At 36.9% G+C, this 18,145-nt stretch overlaps 1 protein-coding gene across 2 annotated transcripts in view; it reads right to left on the bottom strand.

Moving 5' to 3' along the window:
* The window catches only part of DNAJC24 (DnaJ heat shock protein family (Hsp40) member C24), a 34,169-nt gene extending 16,330 nt beyond the window's left edge, over positions 1-17,839 (bottom strand). The window contains exons 1-2 of one of the 2 annotated variants that reach the window (XM_027459091.3): positions 17,677-17,839; positions 16,762-16,900 (exon numbers count right to left, since the gene is read on the bottom strand). In XM_027459091.3, the coding sequence (XP_027314892.1) occupies positions 16,762-16,869 (108 nt within the window). In that variant the 5' untranslated portion in view covers positions 16,870-16,900; positions 17,677-17,839. Of the gene's footprint in view, positions 1-16,761; positions 16,901-17,247; positions 17,413-17,676 lie in introns of those variants that run through there. The other variant, XM_005022031.6, reaches the window with a different exon arrangement.
* Between the last annotated feature and the right edge of the window lie 306 nt (positions 17,840-18,145).

Raw genomic sequence — 18,145 nt, 5'->3', positions numbered from 1 at the left:
TAAGTGATTCAAGTTGTACAATTTTAAAGGGATTACTTACATGTGTTATGCACTTTTTCAGGAACTACATCTAATAACTAAATCTAAGCTGTAAATAAGAGAATGATGTAATATTAACATGTGAAATTAACTTAGTATCTCTTAGCATCTTTCTCCCATTTTTCTACATTTGACATATAGTGGTAGCTATTAGAGATCTACAGCCTGACAGTATTTATTCAACATAATGCATCCAGAAATAAGATTTCCAGCAAAGCATGAATTATTTGTTGTTGTTGAGTTAGTGTAAATGTAAGGAAGACAGAGTCTTCATGACCTCCAGAAAACATTTTGAAAATGCTTTTTTTTTTTTTTTTTTTTTTTTTTTAAGGTGTTGTCTCAGTTCTCAGTAAATACTAAGCTCTGACTTTCTGTTTACTGAAAGGGTTGTTAGGCATTGGAATGGGCTGCCCAGGGAAGTGGTGGAGTCACCATATCTGGAGGTCTTTAAAAGACATTTAGATGTTGAACTTAGTGATATGGTTTACTGGAGGACTTGTTAGTGTTAGGTCAGAGGTTGGACTCAATGATCTTGAAGGTCTCTTCCAACCTAGACAATTCTGTGATTCTGTAATTATGTCATGTTCATGTCTACAACTACAATACCTCCTGGAACTTGGAAAAATGTCTGTATTAAAAAACAAGCAGTAGTGAAAGTCACTTCTTAATAGTCAGGAAGAACTCAACCCAAACTTTCCAGAGAGAGCACTGCTCCACATCTGGTGAAGCTACCATTTCTTGTGAATGACAGAACTGAATTAAAACTGTAAGCAGAAGAGGTAAAAGTCAAGAAAAGCATGTAAAGGGCGCACTGGATTAACACTGCAAGAATAAATGTCACTGTGGATTAGTATTGGATACTATGAGCTATCAGTGCCACACATCACTGTGCACGTGGACACGAGTTGGATACTACGCTTTTCAGGGTAGGGAAAAAAAACGAGGCCCCTGCTTTGGGGAGGGCCTCAGGAGAACGGTGGAAGCAGTTGGAGAAAGAAACCCAAGCCACTATTTTCAAATAATATGGCCAGATTCACGGCTCAGAATCCAACAAAAAGAGATTTTGACTACTGACTGGAATTGTACAAATCAATACCAAGCCCTTTTTAAAAAACACATTATCAGTATTTGGGGAGTTCAATTGATCTATTCTTGTATCAAAAACTCGGCATTGAAAAGCCAGTATATTCAAATTTCTGAGTCAGAATTTCCTCTCAGCATCAATGAGGCAGTTTATTTAGTTAAATAGTTAAAGATCAGAACTTCTTTTTTATTCCATGATACAAAATATATATATATATTTTTTTTTTAAAAGGCAAAATGCATAAATGTAACAGAAAGCCTAACATGAACTGTCTCAGTCTATATCAAGTTTAGAAACAAACAGAAGTGTTGCAGTAAAAAACAAAATGCAGAAGTCATTATCAGTACTTTTGCCCCTTATAATACAACAAAGTGCAAGAATTGTAACAAAAATACTGGAAAAAAAATGCAGCAATAACATGAACATAAAAATATCAAAATTGCCAACGAAGCTTACAAGCATTCCTCACACAAATGTTTTACAGCACCTTTATACACTATTAACTCTAACTATTATTATCTACAGGTTAGGCTAACGAGGTCAGGACACGAACTGTCAAGTGTTCCTATCTGACAGAAGTATTCGTAGGTCCATGTAAATTTGTCTGTAGACTACAGTGCTCATCGTAAGACTTCACATCGTATTAAAAGCAAGCTGCAAGATGGTCAACATTAAGAAAAATATTAAGGAGATGCATTCTATTTAATTTCCCACCGTAGTCTTTAAATTCTTGCTACATGTCCCTGCCTTTAAAGAAATGACAGTAAATTTAATGCCAGACTGTTCTTAGGAGGAAAATCTTTTACTCTTACTTACAATATACGCAGTAAATACCAGTTTTTGTACTGGGACTTGCCAGTAAGTCTCACCCCTGACACAGAGTGTCTGTTCATACTCAGTTTTTGGCTGCACTGCCACAAATGCCAACAAAGGGACCAATTAATGAAAACTTTCTTGATACATTCCCAGTGGATGCATGTCCGCCTTGCAGAAGGTACTTTGACAACATTCATCTCGCACAGGCCAAATGGTTGCTCTGTGGTAGCAATTAAGACACCACCAGCCTTGGCTAGATTTAAACCAACAACCAAATCTGTGTAGGTCTGACCAAATGCTCACAGAAATCAAGAGAGATTAACTTCTAAAGAAGGGCTGGATTGGTTCATATAACTCCATCAATTTATCTATTTACCGATACACTATGTGGACAGACTTACTAGAAAGAAATTACAGTTCTTAAAATACAATTCCTTAATCTGGCCACATGACCACGAAATAACATGGCACATTGACACTGTCTAGATTTGTGTTCAACTTTTTATTTTCTCTTTCCTTAAAAAGAGAGTGTTCAATCTTGATAACTAATTCCCAAAGCTTTGGAATCAAGTTTGGACAATTAATCTCAGTGCAGTATCCCTCCTCCTCCTACAATCAGCTTGAAATGAGAAGAGTTTTGTTGCTTCTAATACTTTGATCCACCAGAGTATATCTAAAAGTCTCTTACTTGTGAAAATTAGATGAATGCAATAGCTAGTGGAGAAACCTTGCTTCTGTGGCAAGGTCATATGGACTTCAGGTGTTTGACAAAGGATACCCTTCTTGAAATCTTTATCCTTTAAATTACCTAAGCCCTACAGCTTGTGATTATTATCACAAAACAAGGCATTCTGAGAGCTCAACAAATTTATATTTTGAGCTCACCAAGACAGTAAATTTGTGCATCTGAAATTCTGCAGCCTAGCACAGTATAGGACAGTGAGTCCTCCTCCCCAGCCCAACCCCAGAAAAACGGCAAATACCCAGTTATGTACTATGACATAAGGCTTGTGGCAGTATTTTTGAGCAAATTATACAGTATGTACTGAAAGTTCCAGACCAGCTGATAGAGCACCAGAATACAAAGCTGAACAGTTTCACTGCTGGACATAGCACAAAAAAAGGGAACCATATAATGCAACTTAAACACTCCAGGAGCTATATAATTACATATAAAGTTAACATTTGTGTTAACTTTTACATACATTCTCACACTGAATAGTTTAAGCCACAAATCCCTATCAGCATATAATAAAGACATGTATTCCGTATTAACTACACTGTGTATATGACAGCTATATCTGAGCAATCAAGTACACCAGCTCCAAAAGAACATTTACTCTAGGCACAGGCACGATGTGCTGACTAGAATGCTAGCTGGTATGCTTTATGGCTGAACTCTTTTTCTTGAGGAGTCCGTTCTGTGATAGATTTAAATCAGAACACAGTGATACTGAATTATGCAATTATTTATTAAAATAGAATTTGAAGTTTTGTTTAACAATTTTAAGAAAAGCTGGTGTTTTATCCACTTTTGTTGGTCAGGAGAAAAGCTAATAAATATACGCTTGGCTCCCACCCTGTGGCACTCACTGAAAGGTCACAGAAAGAAGCCATTTTCCAACTTTGTCATCCAATACCATTAAATTAGGTCAAGATGAAAAACACACTTACATGTTTTACAATAAGCTAAATGATTTATTCATGAAAAGTATTGGAAAAAAGAAAGCAGCTTATTTCAGTAGAACAGAGAAGCTTTAACTGAAGGAAAAAACCTCATTTTGAAAAAATGTTTTAAACATGTAAACATTAAACTTTATCATGGGAGGAGGGAGAATTTCTGAATGAATTGTAGAAATTAGGTATCAGAATATTTATACACTAGAAAAAAAAAATTACCAATAGCCAAATAATTCTGGCAGTACTATCTTGAAAAACTTAAAATGCTTTTCAATTCAAAACTACTTAATTTTCAACCGAAAAACTACTTCAAACTAACATCTACTAGAAAACTAGTTGGTGTAGAACATTAAAGCCTTGTGGTGCTCCCTGCTCTTAACTTACAGTAATTTTGCTTGCCATTGTATCACACGAGCCATCTGGCAACCTTACAGCCCTAGCATTTCAGGACGAGATACTATTCCAAAAATCAGGAAAAGCAGCATACTTTTAAAATAATTACTTCACCTAACTCCATAACTTGCAGATCACCTCTTAAATAAAAAAATCCAATCAAATGAAAGGTTACACGTGTGGTTTTTTTGTTGTTTGTTTTTAAGAAAAAGACATACAAAACAAAGACTTGATACTGAGTTGCCATGAAGTATTAAGCACCCCCAGCCTTCCCTAAATTTACAGTGGAAAGTGAAGTTTTTCAACAATGAAGATTACCTTCACTGAAACTATGCTCAAATATTCTCTTTTAATTTTTCTGTTTTTCTATGATCTTGCTTTGCATATGATGGTGTTATACAGGAGTCATCCTGAAGCAACACTACACTCTGCGTTTTGTGGCCTATATGGTTCATCGGGTACTAATTAGATAGCATGTTCTGTCAACACTTCCTTGCTCTTCTTCCATTAATTGATCATCCTGCCAAATTAATACAACACAACTTCCAAACTCCTTGAACTCCTTTACCTGTGAGAAAGAAGAATGAAGGGAGGAAAAAAAAACAAACTCCAAATGATCACAAGGTAACTGCACTTGTCCAGGATCTGGAGCAACAATAAAAAGACTATGTTGAAAGGTAAATTATGTTCCTACCAACGTTCTCTTGAGCCTAAGTTTACTCTTTTTCTTAGATAAACACACAACCATAAGGAGCATACTTCATCTAACAGACTATATTAACTTTAAAAATGGCTTATGAAAAGGCAAAGGGGTAAAGGCTTCAAAACTAAACACACAACCATTAATGGCATTACCTGCAAATGATCTGAACAGGTATATGTTATCACCGTCGGATACTATATATCAGAAAATACGTAATGAATATTGTGCAGAAACTATAGTATGATAATCCCACCTATATATAGAAGAGTCTGAACAATGGCTGCCCTTACAGGCAGTCAGAACAACCAATCAGCATTTTATAAAAATTGCAAGAAATAATACATGTTTTCTCCACTTATTACATTGCAATAAAGATTGCAGGAGATAAAAACAAACAACAAAGCAGTTTCCAATTACAACACACTACTGCCACCTAATGCTTACTGGGAGGTTACATCAAAAACCTTGTCTCAGCACTATACTAGCATTATGAAAAATGGAGACCAAAGAAAATTTAAAAAGTTTGTAATTGCTATTAAGCATCTCCTTCACAGTTCCTCCCCTACATCTACTGATGTGATCCTATCCTCTCTTGTACGCAAAGACCATAACACACAAAATGCATGTTCAGTGGGCTAAATATGAGAGAGACTCAAGTGTTTAATCTGTTAAAAGGTCAGAAAGCAGACTTATCAGGATACCCACATAAAGAAGTACAAGAGCATTCATCAGATCAGAGTCCATGCTTGTTTACAAAAATGCATGCGTTAGTAACTGGTAAGTTACCAGTACAGTTCAGCCTTGAAAAGCTTCAAACAGCAAGTATTTTATTTATTTTTTTATTTTTTTTTAAAAAAGAGGTGTGGTCTCATGCTAAAACAGCACAAAATTACATCGAAGGTGCTTTTCTTATTTGGGTGACTTTGCAACAAAGCACTCTCTGACATATGAAACTTGTTCATTTCCATGAAAAGAACAATTCCAGGTCTTAAATTTGCTTTCCTTACCCATAATCAATCTTTTCAACATGTTCACTCAATTGGCAGAAGTTAGCAGGGAACGTGGAAGTAGCCTGTTTTTTCCACTTGTAACGAGGAGAAACAAAGTGAAGAGCTCCTTGTGACATTCAATCTTTTCATACAGAAGTGGATTTAAATTCCCCCAAAGGATATCTATCCAAAGACAGCTTGACAAAAGAGCAAAGAATTTATCTTCTTGATTCATTACTTCAGTCCATCTCCTCTTCCTTTTTCTTCCCCCAAATAAGATCTTCAGGCTTTTTAACAACTTTAGCCTTCTCCTACCTGATCTGATTATCCACAGATTCCAGCCTCCACTCCAGGATGATTCTTAATCACACAGAATCACACAGAATTTCTAGGTTGGAAGAGACCTCAAGATCATCGAGTCCAACCTCTAACCTAACACTAACAGTCCCCACTAAACCATAGTGTTCCACATTTAAAGAAAAAATAAGTTTCATTTTCCTCCTCGTTTCTTCTTATGCCTTAACTGTTGTATATTTTTTCTAATATCACTCAGTGACCAACCAGATTTTAGAAACCGTATCCATTTCTTCTTCTTTTCCTCCATACAATCTGCCACAATCAAAAATGGTTATGCAAGTATCAGTCCGAGCTTCCCACATATTAACTGCTTCTATGTTTTACAAATGTAATTCATCTTCTCCATACTTTCCGGGCAGAGATAACCACTGTTGTATGCAACATCCAGCACATCAGCCCTCCAAGTTCACTTGGGACAAAAGAATCATCAGAATAGAAATATTTCAGATAATAGTATTGCTGCTGTGGCTGTTACTGGGAGAAAATACTTGCTGTGAATCAAGGTTTTTGTAGCAAGTCATCATCAAAAGAACAAAAAAAGATTAAGAAAGCTTTTCATAAGATTTTAATTATTCATCACCTAATGACTTATTTTGAAAGAAAACACCCACAAACATCCCAACTTACTTTATTTTAAAAATAAACAGAATTTTTAAAAGCTGCTATTAAACATACACAGCAATACGTAGCAGTTATGTAGACTACAGAACTGGCATTCACTAATAGCAGCGCAAAGAAAGGATGGTACTATCAATGCATGCTGCCAATTCTTGAAAATTACCAGAGTCCTCAACAGTACAACAAAAAAATAATCATGGAATAAATTATACCGTCCCAATCTCATCAATTTGCTTTTTTTTTTCCCCCTCAAGGCTAACGCACATTTTCTGCTTAAAATATGCTTAATGTATTTTAAACTTCCTCGACCCTCTCTGATTAAGCCAAGATTTTCACTATACCGTTTTCTTTCACATTTAAATTACATAGGTTGACAACCTCAATTTCTGACTAAGGTGTTGAATGGTTCTATTATTCACTGGAAAATCTTAATCTTCTGTCAAGTTGGGCATGAATTTCAACTGAGATCCATCTAAAACAATGTGAAGAGATTTGCTTTTCCTCCTCTGTACTTAGTTGTTTGCTGCCAGAAACCCCAACTTTTGCATACTTATTTTTTATATTTAACTGCAGCACTAAGAGGATTGCCATTGTAATTTTCACTATACTTTTATAGCCATAAACTTCAAATTCCATGGAAACAATAACATTTAATTCAATGCTACTTGTAAAGCCCTGTGATTGCAAAGCTGGTCTCACATTGAAGAGTATTTCTCATTATAAATTACCTTTTACTCTACAGTAAGTTATTAAAATGTAAAGGTTGCATCGTGTATGACTAAAATCCTTTTCTTACACAATTGCTTTTAACCATACTACAGAATCACGATACTACCATTCTGACCTTATACTCTCGGTGGCATTAATTACAGGAAGTGGGTCTTCACTTTGTTCGAGGTTATACTCCATGAATCTGCTACTTTACTAAACACTCTGGTTCCTTCTGGAAAATCAAATAATTGCAGATTCTTGTTTAAAAAACTTACTCATGACAAGAAAAATAACCTATTGCATTGTCAACAGAAACAGACATTTCTGTAGCAGCAGTAAAGAGCCTCAGAAAACCCTAAATAACAAACTCTTGCTTCTTTTGCCATCAGCCCCATTCCTCAGCCTCTCGAATGAATCTAATCCCACTACTAGACTGAGATGAGTTCAACAAAAGAGCAAGTCATTACCTCACATAATGTTCCTATTAAATATTTACATTTCTAGTCTTTTTCAGCTCTTGAACAAAGTTAATACTAGAAATAATAGGTAAAAGTTACAGGTTACAGCGAGAAAAAAAGAAAATCAACTCTGGTTGTAGTAATAGAAACAAAGATGAATTTGGCTAACAAAAGTATAAAAAACAAGGACAGGAACCAGAAGCTAGAGTATTCATAAAGTAGATCTTCAGAAAGCTTTTCCTTCCCTGTTTTTCTGCTCCTATAGCTCCTTATTTTCCTATGAAGAGCCAGCCAAGAGCCTCTCAAGCCAGTTAAAAGGCTTTTGGGAACTATACTACAACAACAACAAAAAAAAAAAAAAGCAAAAAATATTAAAGAAAGGAAAAAAATGAAACATTTTAATACTCACAGGAGTATGAGGGTAAAAATACAAAGGGAATTTTAAAAGCTCCTTATATATTTCTGACCCCTGTACTCACAATGTACACTGTTAAATGTCACATTAAACAGCATTCAGTTCTGGTAAGTGAATATAATTATTACTAATCTAGTCATGCAATAATGTCAGTTACATGAAAGATCTGAAAACTAGTTTAGGCAAATGCTACCTTCATGTGAAGCAAAAGGATAATCTTCTATTGCATTATAAAAAATAGAGTTGCATAAACTACTGAAAAAACGAGCATAAACTTTTCCAGCTGACACACACTGTAGTGGACAGAGGAAAACCCACAGGATGCTATTTGCTGGCTGAGTAACATCTGGCAGAAGGGCAGGGACAGGCAGTTCAAGGCAGCAGTCTTCAGCTGGGAACAGTGACTTGCAAGATGAATACCTTTCTGCAGTCTAAGAAAGTCAGCAACTGATAGCCAAAACTAAGAACGGCTGAGCACAAAGCAGTTTTTGTTGTTCTCCCTCCCTGAGATGACTGCCAATAAAGCAGTATTCCAAAACAAAGCATACCACTAATTTTTAAATGCATTTGGATTGCCTGGCCTGAAAGAAGCCTGATTTAAATATAATGCTGATCACCTAGATTCCAAAATAATTGAAGTTCCTAAAGCATTTCAGCTTCAGAACTCACTGTGGAAACTGAGGCTCAACCACCACATTTTTTTTTTTTTTTTAAATTTATATATTAGTGGACATAAATATCTAAACAAAAACTTCTGAAGTGCAATGCCAGTGTTACAGTTATTTCATCTTTCCCTATCTCTAGTAGAAATACACCAACCCTATTGCCTCAACCTTTAAAATCAGAAGCCATGAAGTATGCTATGATTATTGCTGAAGGTATGTACACTCCTTTATTTCATCAATATCACAGCAGCTTAAATAAAAACTCAATCTTACTTCAAAATTGCACGGCTATGGTGACCAAACATTTCCAAACCCAATCCAAATAGCCACATAAAATCTAGCGTGGATTGGATTTACTCACAATGGAAGTTGCCTTCAGGTCATCATATCTGGACTGATCACTGATTTAGTGTTAATTGAATTTCTAATTCGAGTTTGGTTGAGTTTAGCAAATACCTCCATTTGCAGTAAAGAAACAATTTTGACAGTGTGTCCTCGTAACTACTAAAACTAGATTTTTTCCAGATGATTCAAGAAAATCACATGACAATAGGATCCTCTGGCCACTCAACATAACTTATTATTGTTCTTTTTACCATTTGTATTTAATAAGCACTTAATACAGATGGTCTCGGTCTTGACACAACACCACCATTTTGGGAAAGGACAGTCAGAGATATAGTTGAAAAGGTAAAATCACCATCTAGAATGGAACAGCAGTTGTAAAGGAATAATCCAACGTTTGCATTACTTAAGTTTAAATACCAATATTTACCAAAGATATACTGAGAGAAGCCTACCAAACCTGTATTTTGCATTGCTTTTCTGTAGCAGTAGGAACTATTACTGGATTGCTGACAAGGTAGGTACCTCTTAAAACAAGAGCTCTTGTTCAGCCTCTCCTTAAAACGCATACCTAGTTAATATTTAATGTTTCATTTTATGTCAAAAAAAAAAGTAGCTAAGATGCTGCTCAGAAAAGTTGTTCATCTTTACCTTCCTTGACCACGGACATTCTTAGGTCATAAATCCAACCAATGCAGACTGTATTTTCTGGCTAAAGATAATTTATTGGGATTAACAACGAAGGGTGTTCTGTTTTTTTAATACCCAACTATTGATTTTTCAGCTTTGAAATGTTGCTTTAACGTATTGAAAAGTAAATGACTGAGATGAGTTATCTAAATGACTAGCAAGACTATAGCAAGAAAGCATGCCCTGGACTTCCTTTCTACAATAATGCCAACTATCCACAAAAAGTCGCATAAAAGGTAGAAGGAATAGAACTCACTTCTTCATCAAATCAGCTAAATGAATTCATGACTGCTGACCATTTGAGATTTATGCAAGGTGAGAAAGCAGACACGATCAACCAAGGCAAGAAGTCAAAACATGGAAGGGTGGAGAAGGTATTAAAACATTCAGGTCTTCTAGTGCACTTAGCACATTCTACCTGCATGTAGAACAGAACAGTTCAATTCAAATGGACCTTCAAAGACAACCTTGTCCAACTGGCTGACCACTTCAGGGCTTACCACAAGGTCAAGCATTTTACTGAGGGCATGATCCAAGAGCCTCGTGAACACTGGCAAGTCTGGAGCATCAACCACCTTGCTAGGAGTCCTGTCCCAGTGTTTGACCACCCTCACGGTAAAGGCATTGCTCCTCTTGCCCAGTCTGGCCCACCCGTGGCACAGTTTTGTGCCTCTCCCATGTCTCCTGTCATCGGTTAGCAGGGGAAGAGAGCAGCATCTCCTTTTCCATTTCTCTTCCTCAGGAAGTTGCAGACAGCAATAAGAGGAGCCTCTCAGCCTCTTCTCCAGAGGAGATAAACCAAGTATCTTCAGCCTCTCCCTACTATAAGTACTTTCCAACCTTTCTACCAGCTTTGTTGCCCTCCCCTGGATGCTCTCAAGGTCCTTAACATCAATTTTATATTGTGCAGCCCAGACCTACACACCGTATTTAAGGTGAGACCACAGAGATGCTAAATATAGTGGGAGTATCACTTGTTGAGTGGCTGGCTAGGCTGTGTTTAATGTACCCCAGAGTGCAGTTTGCCCTCTTGACTGCTTTTCTGACTTTAAAGTGTTTAAAGCTGAAGGAAAAAGTGAATGTGCTGTTTTTACAAGTTTCCGTAATAGTTACATTACATATGTGAAACTTAAAGCAAAGGTGCACATAGATTATTTAAATAAATCTTTAAAAAAAAAAAAAACAAAACAAAACCGTAAGTCCTATATCATACTATAAACATTTATTTTTGTTTCTGGTCAATAAAGATCACAAATTCATAAGGTGCATGTTAGGTATTATCTACATTATTTCAATAGCAATCTGGGAAATATCAGACCATTAAAAAAAAAGTACTAATCACTTTTTCAGCTTCAACACAAATATGGTCAATTTCATTTAATAGCAATAAGATATCCTTAAATAAACGCTGTTATTGCAAGGTGATGGATTCTACTATAAACATTTATTGTCTTACAAACTCATGTTCTGGGATTATAGCTTCTTTAAATAATTGACCCAGTACTTAAAATTTCAAAAGTAGGCACTTAAATACTTTGATTTGAAAATGCTGAACATCTCGAGGTGCTCTTGACTGTGGATGCTCATGTTTCAGAGTAATCAGAACATTTACTGATGTGAAAAACGTTACGCCAGACTTTTTAGCTCCCTTCTTTGTGCTTTAAGCCATATCTTTTTCTACATTATTTCTGATTTCTCACTTAGGAAATGAGACAAGGAGTACACATCGTAATACAACACCACTTCAGTGCGTCTTCATAATTGCTCATAGAATACTTGCAAATATTAAGTAAAAAAAACATCTTGATGGAATTTAATATTTGCTCTTAAGATTTTGTTTTTAATCAGAATTGTAATTTTATAGTTCCTCAGGACACTGAGCATTTATAAACATGGAACACCTATGAAAGCACTTTTAAGTAGTGATTTCTGGAACACTGAGATCCCGTTTTATAAATAAATAAGCTATTAAACAATTTTTCAAGTCTCATCTTGAAAACACACCCACTTATATTTTAATAAGATCATAAATAGTAAATCAGATGTAAAGAACAGCTCAAAATAAAACTTCCCAGAGAGCCAAAAAGACATTCCTTTGCATCAAACTTTGTGGCATACCTTTCTGTTTGTACTGACAAATTACAAAATCTATTTTCTTTAACATAGCTGAACCAGATAAGCACAAGGATCTGTGAAGTACCTCTAACAAGCATGTTGCTAATTGAAACAAAGAATGACAAACCTGCAAAGGCTATTAAGAAAACAGTAAACACACCGTGTAATTTTCATTATGAAAAGTATTGTTTTGAGACTTCTAAAAAAGATGAAAACATTTTGAGGTTTGTAAGATTCAGATTCTCAGCTTAAACTCAGCATGAGTTCCTCAGTAGGCACGTCATTTTCAGAATAGTACTGAATTTAATAATACTGAAGTACGACAAACTTTAAGACAATAACTATGCAGGTAGCTTTTCAACTTATATATATATGATATCCTCTGCATTTCTTGTGATTGCAAAATTTAGATGTGTACATAGATCTGATATAATACAATAGATTTATATCTTTCCAGAGATAGCTGTCTTTCCTCCACACAAACTCAATGAAACAGTCTCTTCTTGAAGTTATTTTGTTTCATTAAATTTCTATTAACATCCTTTTTTATTGTTGCTGACAGTCGTTCTCACCTATGCTTAATGCTCTTTGTTTTAAAATTTTCTACTCCTTCAAACAGATTAAGGGATCATCTTAACACTTTGTATTTACATACACACACCACCCCTTCTGATAAACAGATAATCTTTGTAACACTGTGTTAAATGGCACATTTTATTTCCTTTCCATATTAAAAATAAGAGCTTCCTGCATTCTCCCTGCTCAAATTACATGGATTTTCTTTAAGATTAGGGCATACGTTGGAACAGCAGCATATAATTTTCCTGCACAATAATTTTTTTTCCAGCTGAAAGGTATCCTATAATATCATCAGCATCAACAGGAACAGACACCTGATTTTCAGCTAGACAAAGCTTATGTGTTCGGTGACTTTATTCCCTGTGAAAAGCAGCTTTCAGATACCAAGCAGCAACATGAAAATTTGAAAACAATCTAGCAACTCATTCTTTGACCACAAAACGCTAGGCCAAAATAAGAGGGAAAAAAACATTATCAGTAATAAGATAGTGTAATTTCTGATTTTTGTTAATCTAACTTTACCCTCTGCTAATTTCATGCACACTCGGAAATTGAACATAGGCATCGCCCTTCCTAAAGGCTGTATGGATCCCCTAAAACAGTAAGTAAATGCATTCACTCAAGTAGAGTGCATATGCATGGTTTCATTTGTTATGGGTTATTAACCAATTCCATCAACTCATTAGAATTGATAAAAATAAGTTGTATTTCCAAAAGTAACCATTTTAAAGAGAATTTGTCCTTACAAAGCTGAAATTCAAACATTTTTACTTGCTTACTACTTTGTACATTAAGGTCACTCCAGAGATGTAAGTGCAAACCTAGTTATCTTTTGGATGACATATGGCAAGATCTCCAACTCTTTGTAGCTTTGGAAAGTTACATCTGCCTGTTCATTCAAGATGCTAAGCATATTTTCTGTGTTGCCAAACACAGAAAATAGCAGATGGCAAAAAGCAAATGCTCCATGTGAAGCAGTGGGGATCATCTGAAGAAAGATTAGGCTCCAACATTTGCCATTTTATTTTTAAACATAATTCTACAGTTAAAATAAAATTCCACCATTTATTATGCTTGATGCTACTGAACATCTGTGACCAGAATATTCCCCACAACAGAACGAATGTTACATTAACTGCAATTAGTATGGGAGACGTTATGAATTTTTTATGAACTTCATGAACTTTTGGATTTTAACATAATTAGCACAGTACAATTAAGTTAACTTCTGCTGCTACACATAAGCCAGAAAGCTTTCTGGACTCACCAGATAACTTATCACAAAATCTTTAAGCAAACCGTACGTGGCAGCACTCATCACTCACCCCGGCTTTCTAAGCTGGAATTACTCTGCCAAGCCTACCTGCTCTGCTCTCACCACCATACATGAAAATGTCTGGAGCACCTGCACATAGACCTGTTCTCTGCCCCCACCAGTACTACTACCTCCAGTAGCAGCTTTCGAAAACAGTAAGCGACCATTTCATGAGTCAGAGGCATGCAGCCGCTAAGAGCTCCAAGTACAAGCTCTGCTAGGGGAGCAGGGAGATTACTTTAGATGAACAAGGACGCCACAGGTAAGTTGAGAGGTCCAGTACTACACTAACAACAAACAGGGGATGCACAGGGAATAATGTCAGGATAGGACAAACATACCGTAACACTTCCCTTATATATTGCACCAATATTCAGAAGTCCACAGCTCATGGCTTTCTAGATCAGAGCCAGTATTGTTGTGCTAACATACCACAGCACTTTTCTTCCAGGAACTAACAACTTTTTTAACCATGAAACCCTCTGGACTCAACAATCTCTGTGGCAATGGCTTTCACACTATAACTACATATTGTAATCTCCCGTTGATCCTATAGTCAATGAGTTTATTAGGTACATAAAAACAATTCTTTTATTACCACTGCTCAGACTGTATGTTTACAGACAAAAGACTGTGGTAGATGCATCTGTAAACAGAACAAGTCGAGTCTGTAGTAGCTCTACTAAAAATAATAGGTTGAACAGAGACAGGATGTATGCTAACAATAACTGACAAGCAACAGATCTGCCTTGAAAAAAACACGTACAAGTCAGGAGCAGGCTTTTAGTCAGAAAAACAGATCCATCACTGACAGTGAAAAAATTTTGAGCCAAGCAATGTAAGAGAAAAAAGATCTTTTCTTTAACATTCCCCAACAACTTTTCAAAGAGCACTGGCCATTTAGTTTGGAAATTCACAGATTTTAAAGAAAAGCTTGTAGATTGAAATAATATTTCAATCTTCTAGAAATACAGGCAGTTGCAAACAGTGTCGTAAACACTCTGAACTATGAGTTCTCACTTCAGAGGCTTCCACTAACTACATAATAGTATGGCGATGTAACACTGAGGGTCAATTTCATGTGAGGAAAGACACAGTTTCAGTTCTGTTCTACTTGGTGACAAACAACTCTGAGCAACACTTCATGTACAATTTTAATATCATTATTACATACTTTCACAGTTAAAGAAATACATTAATTCCATTACAATATTCGACTGAAGTTAACCACCTATCTGAACAGAAAACATATTTTATGTTGTGGTTCCCACTATTGCTTTCATCAAGGACAAAGACTAATACTAAAATCTTCTTCACATTTTACCAGTAACTCCATAAAACAAAAAACATTAGGAGGTCTGAAAAAACAACTTAGTTCTACTTGTGGCTGAAATAGAAGCTTGACTTCCAATGCACTCTACTACATTGATTTTTCTAACATTTCATAGCAAGTACCTCTATCTGCCTGCACATGTTTTGTGAAATTTATAAACCTAGGACTCTAAGTACACAGATCTAAGTTTCAGACAAGGTTCCTAAAGAAGTAAGTTAGTATGAGCCATTGAGAAGGAGTAGATGTACAGCAAGATTATTCAAGCAATTCATCTAAGAATAACAGTATCAAAACGTGTTCATTTGGAACACGTTTCCCATCAGTGAAATTACCTTTAAATACAGTTTTCGCAGGGGCTAAATAAAAATAAACAAAAAGCATGAATTTATTTAAGCTTTGCCAATTCAGGGGAGACTGAGTTCTGTTATTCTCTTTAACTCACTTAAAAAGCCCAGCTTCCTACCACACTCACTCTGACACATCAAACCAAGCATGATTAGGCATGCATATGTGCTCTAAAGCCTTGACAATACTAATAGTCTAGTTAGCAGCAACCTAAAAGAATATAAGAAAAGTGGGTTCTGCTCACCTTCTTTCTTCTCTACTAGGTTGCCAATTTTCATTAAGCTTAGGAATTTAATTATCTCAGGACTTCTGTTTGTCTATCAAGTTTGGTTAAAAAATTGTCAACAGTATCAAAAATGCATGCCTAATCTTGCTCTTAAAAGCAGATTCAATCATCTCTGGAGCAAAAAGCTCATGAAAGACAGAAAAAGTTCATTCAAGAAAGAGTAAAACAGAGGAACCAAGAATAATATGAAGTAATTTTGTAGAGCTCTTAGATTCCTGTACACGAAAACCAAGAAGCCAGCAAAAATGAGAAGAATTCACAGTCTTAATGCATGACCAAAGCCATGACTATAAAAAATGCACTAGAAGCATTCAAAGAAAACCTAAATTGATATTCACATATTTTCCTCACGTATATTTTCTATCCCATTACTTAAGACTATCAGAAAAAAATGGTTTTGCTCTTTGAACCTGGCTTTTACATATTCAAGGATTTAATTTGGGCCACTGTAACTACAGGTGTGACAGTCGTACCTGTAGTACCATAAGTACCTATTAGCACATTTCATGACTACGTGCTACTTTTCTTTTTTTGACTTGTACATCCAATTACACAGCACTAGATGAATGAGTATTTGACATAGTTCATTCATGACTGTTTAGGAAGGCTGAAAGACACATCAGAGTTTTGGAAACCGAATAACTCAAGCTCTATTTGTGACATAAATTCTGGATATTTATTAAACCATCCTCAGTGAACCAATATTACAAACTCACTCCAATTAACCACGTTTACACACCAAAGCTAAAAACAAAGCCTACAGTTATTATTTTATGGTTTTTGAAAGTTATTTTTGCACATCTCAAATAATAAAAGCATACTTACTAACAAAGCAAGTCTCTGGTACTTCCGTTTTAGTTCTCCTGGACTGTCTGATGGCTTTGCACCCAGGATTTTGTACCAGTCCTTTTGTGTTATCCTTTCCAAGGCCATACTTATGGCTTTCAAACTATTTTTTTTAGTGCTGTGTAAAAATAAATGAATAAAATTACAATTTGAAGAAGAAAATTAGAAAAACAAGAACAAGAAAACGTTAACAGGCTAGATGACCATGAAACAGGTTACAGCTCTCAAGCACATCGACTGCCTTATCTGAAAATCTCCCATGTAAACTCCAGCTTACTCGTTCACATGGCCCATTCCATCCCATAGGGTACATGTCATATGGAAAGGGATTTAAATTACACCTTTCTGGCCTAGTTCTAAGTATATTATGTTTTTAGAAGTTGTTCAGACTCTTTTAGAATTGATTGAACTGCAAGATTAGAGTTTAATCTCGCAGTTTAACTGTCCTAACTACTTTGAACCTACCCGTGTTTTAGGTAACGTACACTTCTTATTTTTAAGTAATGCTGTAATTTGTATGTTGAAGAGGAAAGTACAGCAGAGCGAGCCGCTTGTCCATCCCTGATGAGATGCGTGCAAGATCACAACATCTGCCTCACATCCTGCACAGTGCGACCCCTCCTTCACCCTGCCTCTTCAGAAGACAACTTCCTTAGTAACAAAGTACCACATATATATATATATATATATATATATATATATATATAAAATAACAAACAAAAAGCCCACAACGCTTTTAGGAACGCGGGGCTGGGGCTGGGGCTGGCCCCCAGCAGGCGGCCGAGCCCTACCGGAGCCTCCCCCTCCCTCCCCCCCCTCACCACCGCCTCAGCTCGGCGCGGCCGTTGGGCACCAACGGCCGGCGGCGCGCGCCCCCCTCCCCTCCGCGCACACCTGCCCCGCGCCTCACGGCGCCTCACGGCCCCTCCGCGCCCGCTGCCGGTGCCCGGCCGGTGCCCGGCACCCCTCTCCCCGTCGGGAAACAGCTCCCGAGCGCGGCGGCGGCGGCTTGGCGGGGCTCGCCTCGCCTTGTTTCCACACGGACAGCGGCGGCGAAGGCACCGGCAGGAAGCGGAGCGCGGGCCGGGCCCGACGCGGTCTCCATGGCGACGCGCTGTAAGTAACGGCCCCGCCCCTCCCGCCCCTCACCGCCTCACGGGGCGGCCTTCGGGGAAGTGCAGCCCGCCCAGTGCGTTTCATGTGCAGAGCGCGCCTCTCTGACGAAATTTTTCCTCACAGTGTTAGAAATAAAGCGATCTTTTGTGCCTTTGCCCCCCCTCGATGTTATATTTTGAGGTGTTTTGAGGGTTGGTCTTCGCTGGTCACCCTGTCTGGCCTTAATGGCTTGTGAAGCTCTTGGCTG

This window comes from Anas platyrhynchos, chromosome 5 (assembly GCF_047663525.1).
Source record: "Anas platyrhynchos isolate ZD024472 breed Pekin duck chromosome 5, IASCAAS_PekinDuck_T2T, whole genome shotgun sequence".
Lineage (NCBI taxonomy): Eukaryota > Metazoa > Chordata > Aves > Anseriformes > Anatidae > Anas > Anas platyrhynchos.
Note: the sequence above shows the minus strand (reverse complement) of the source record. Positions and strands in the feature narration are given on the sequence as shown.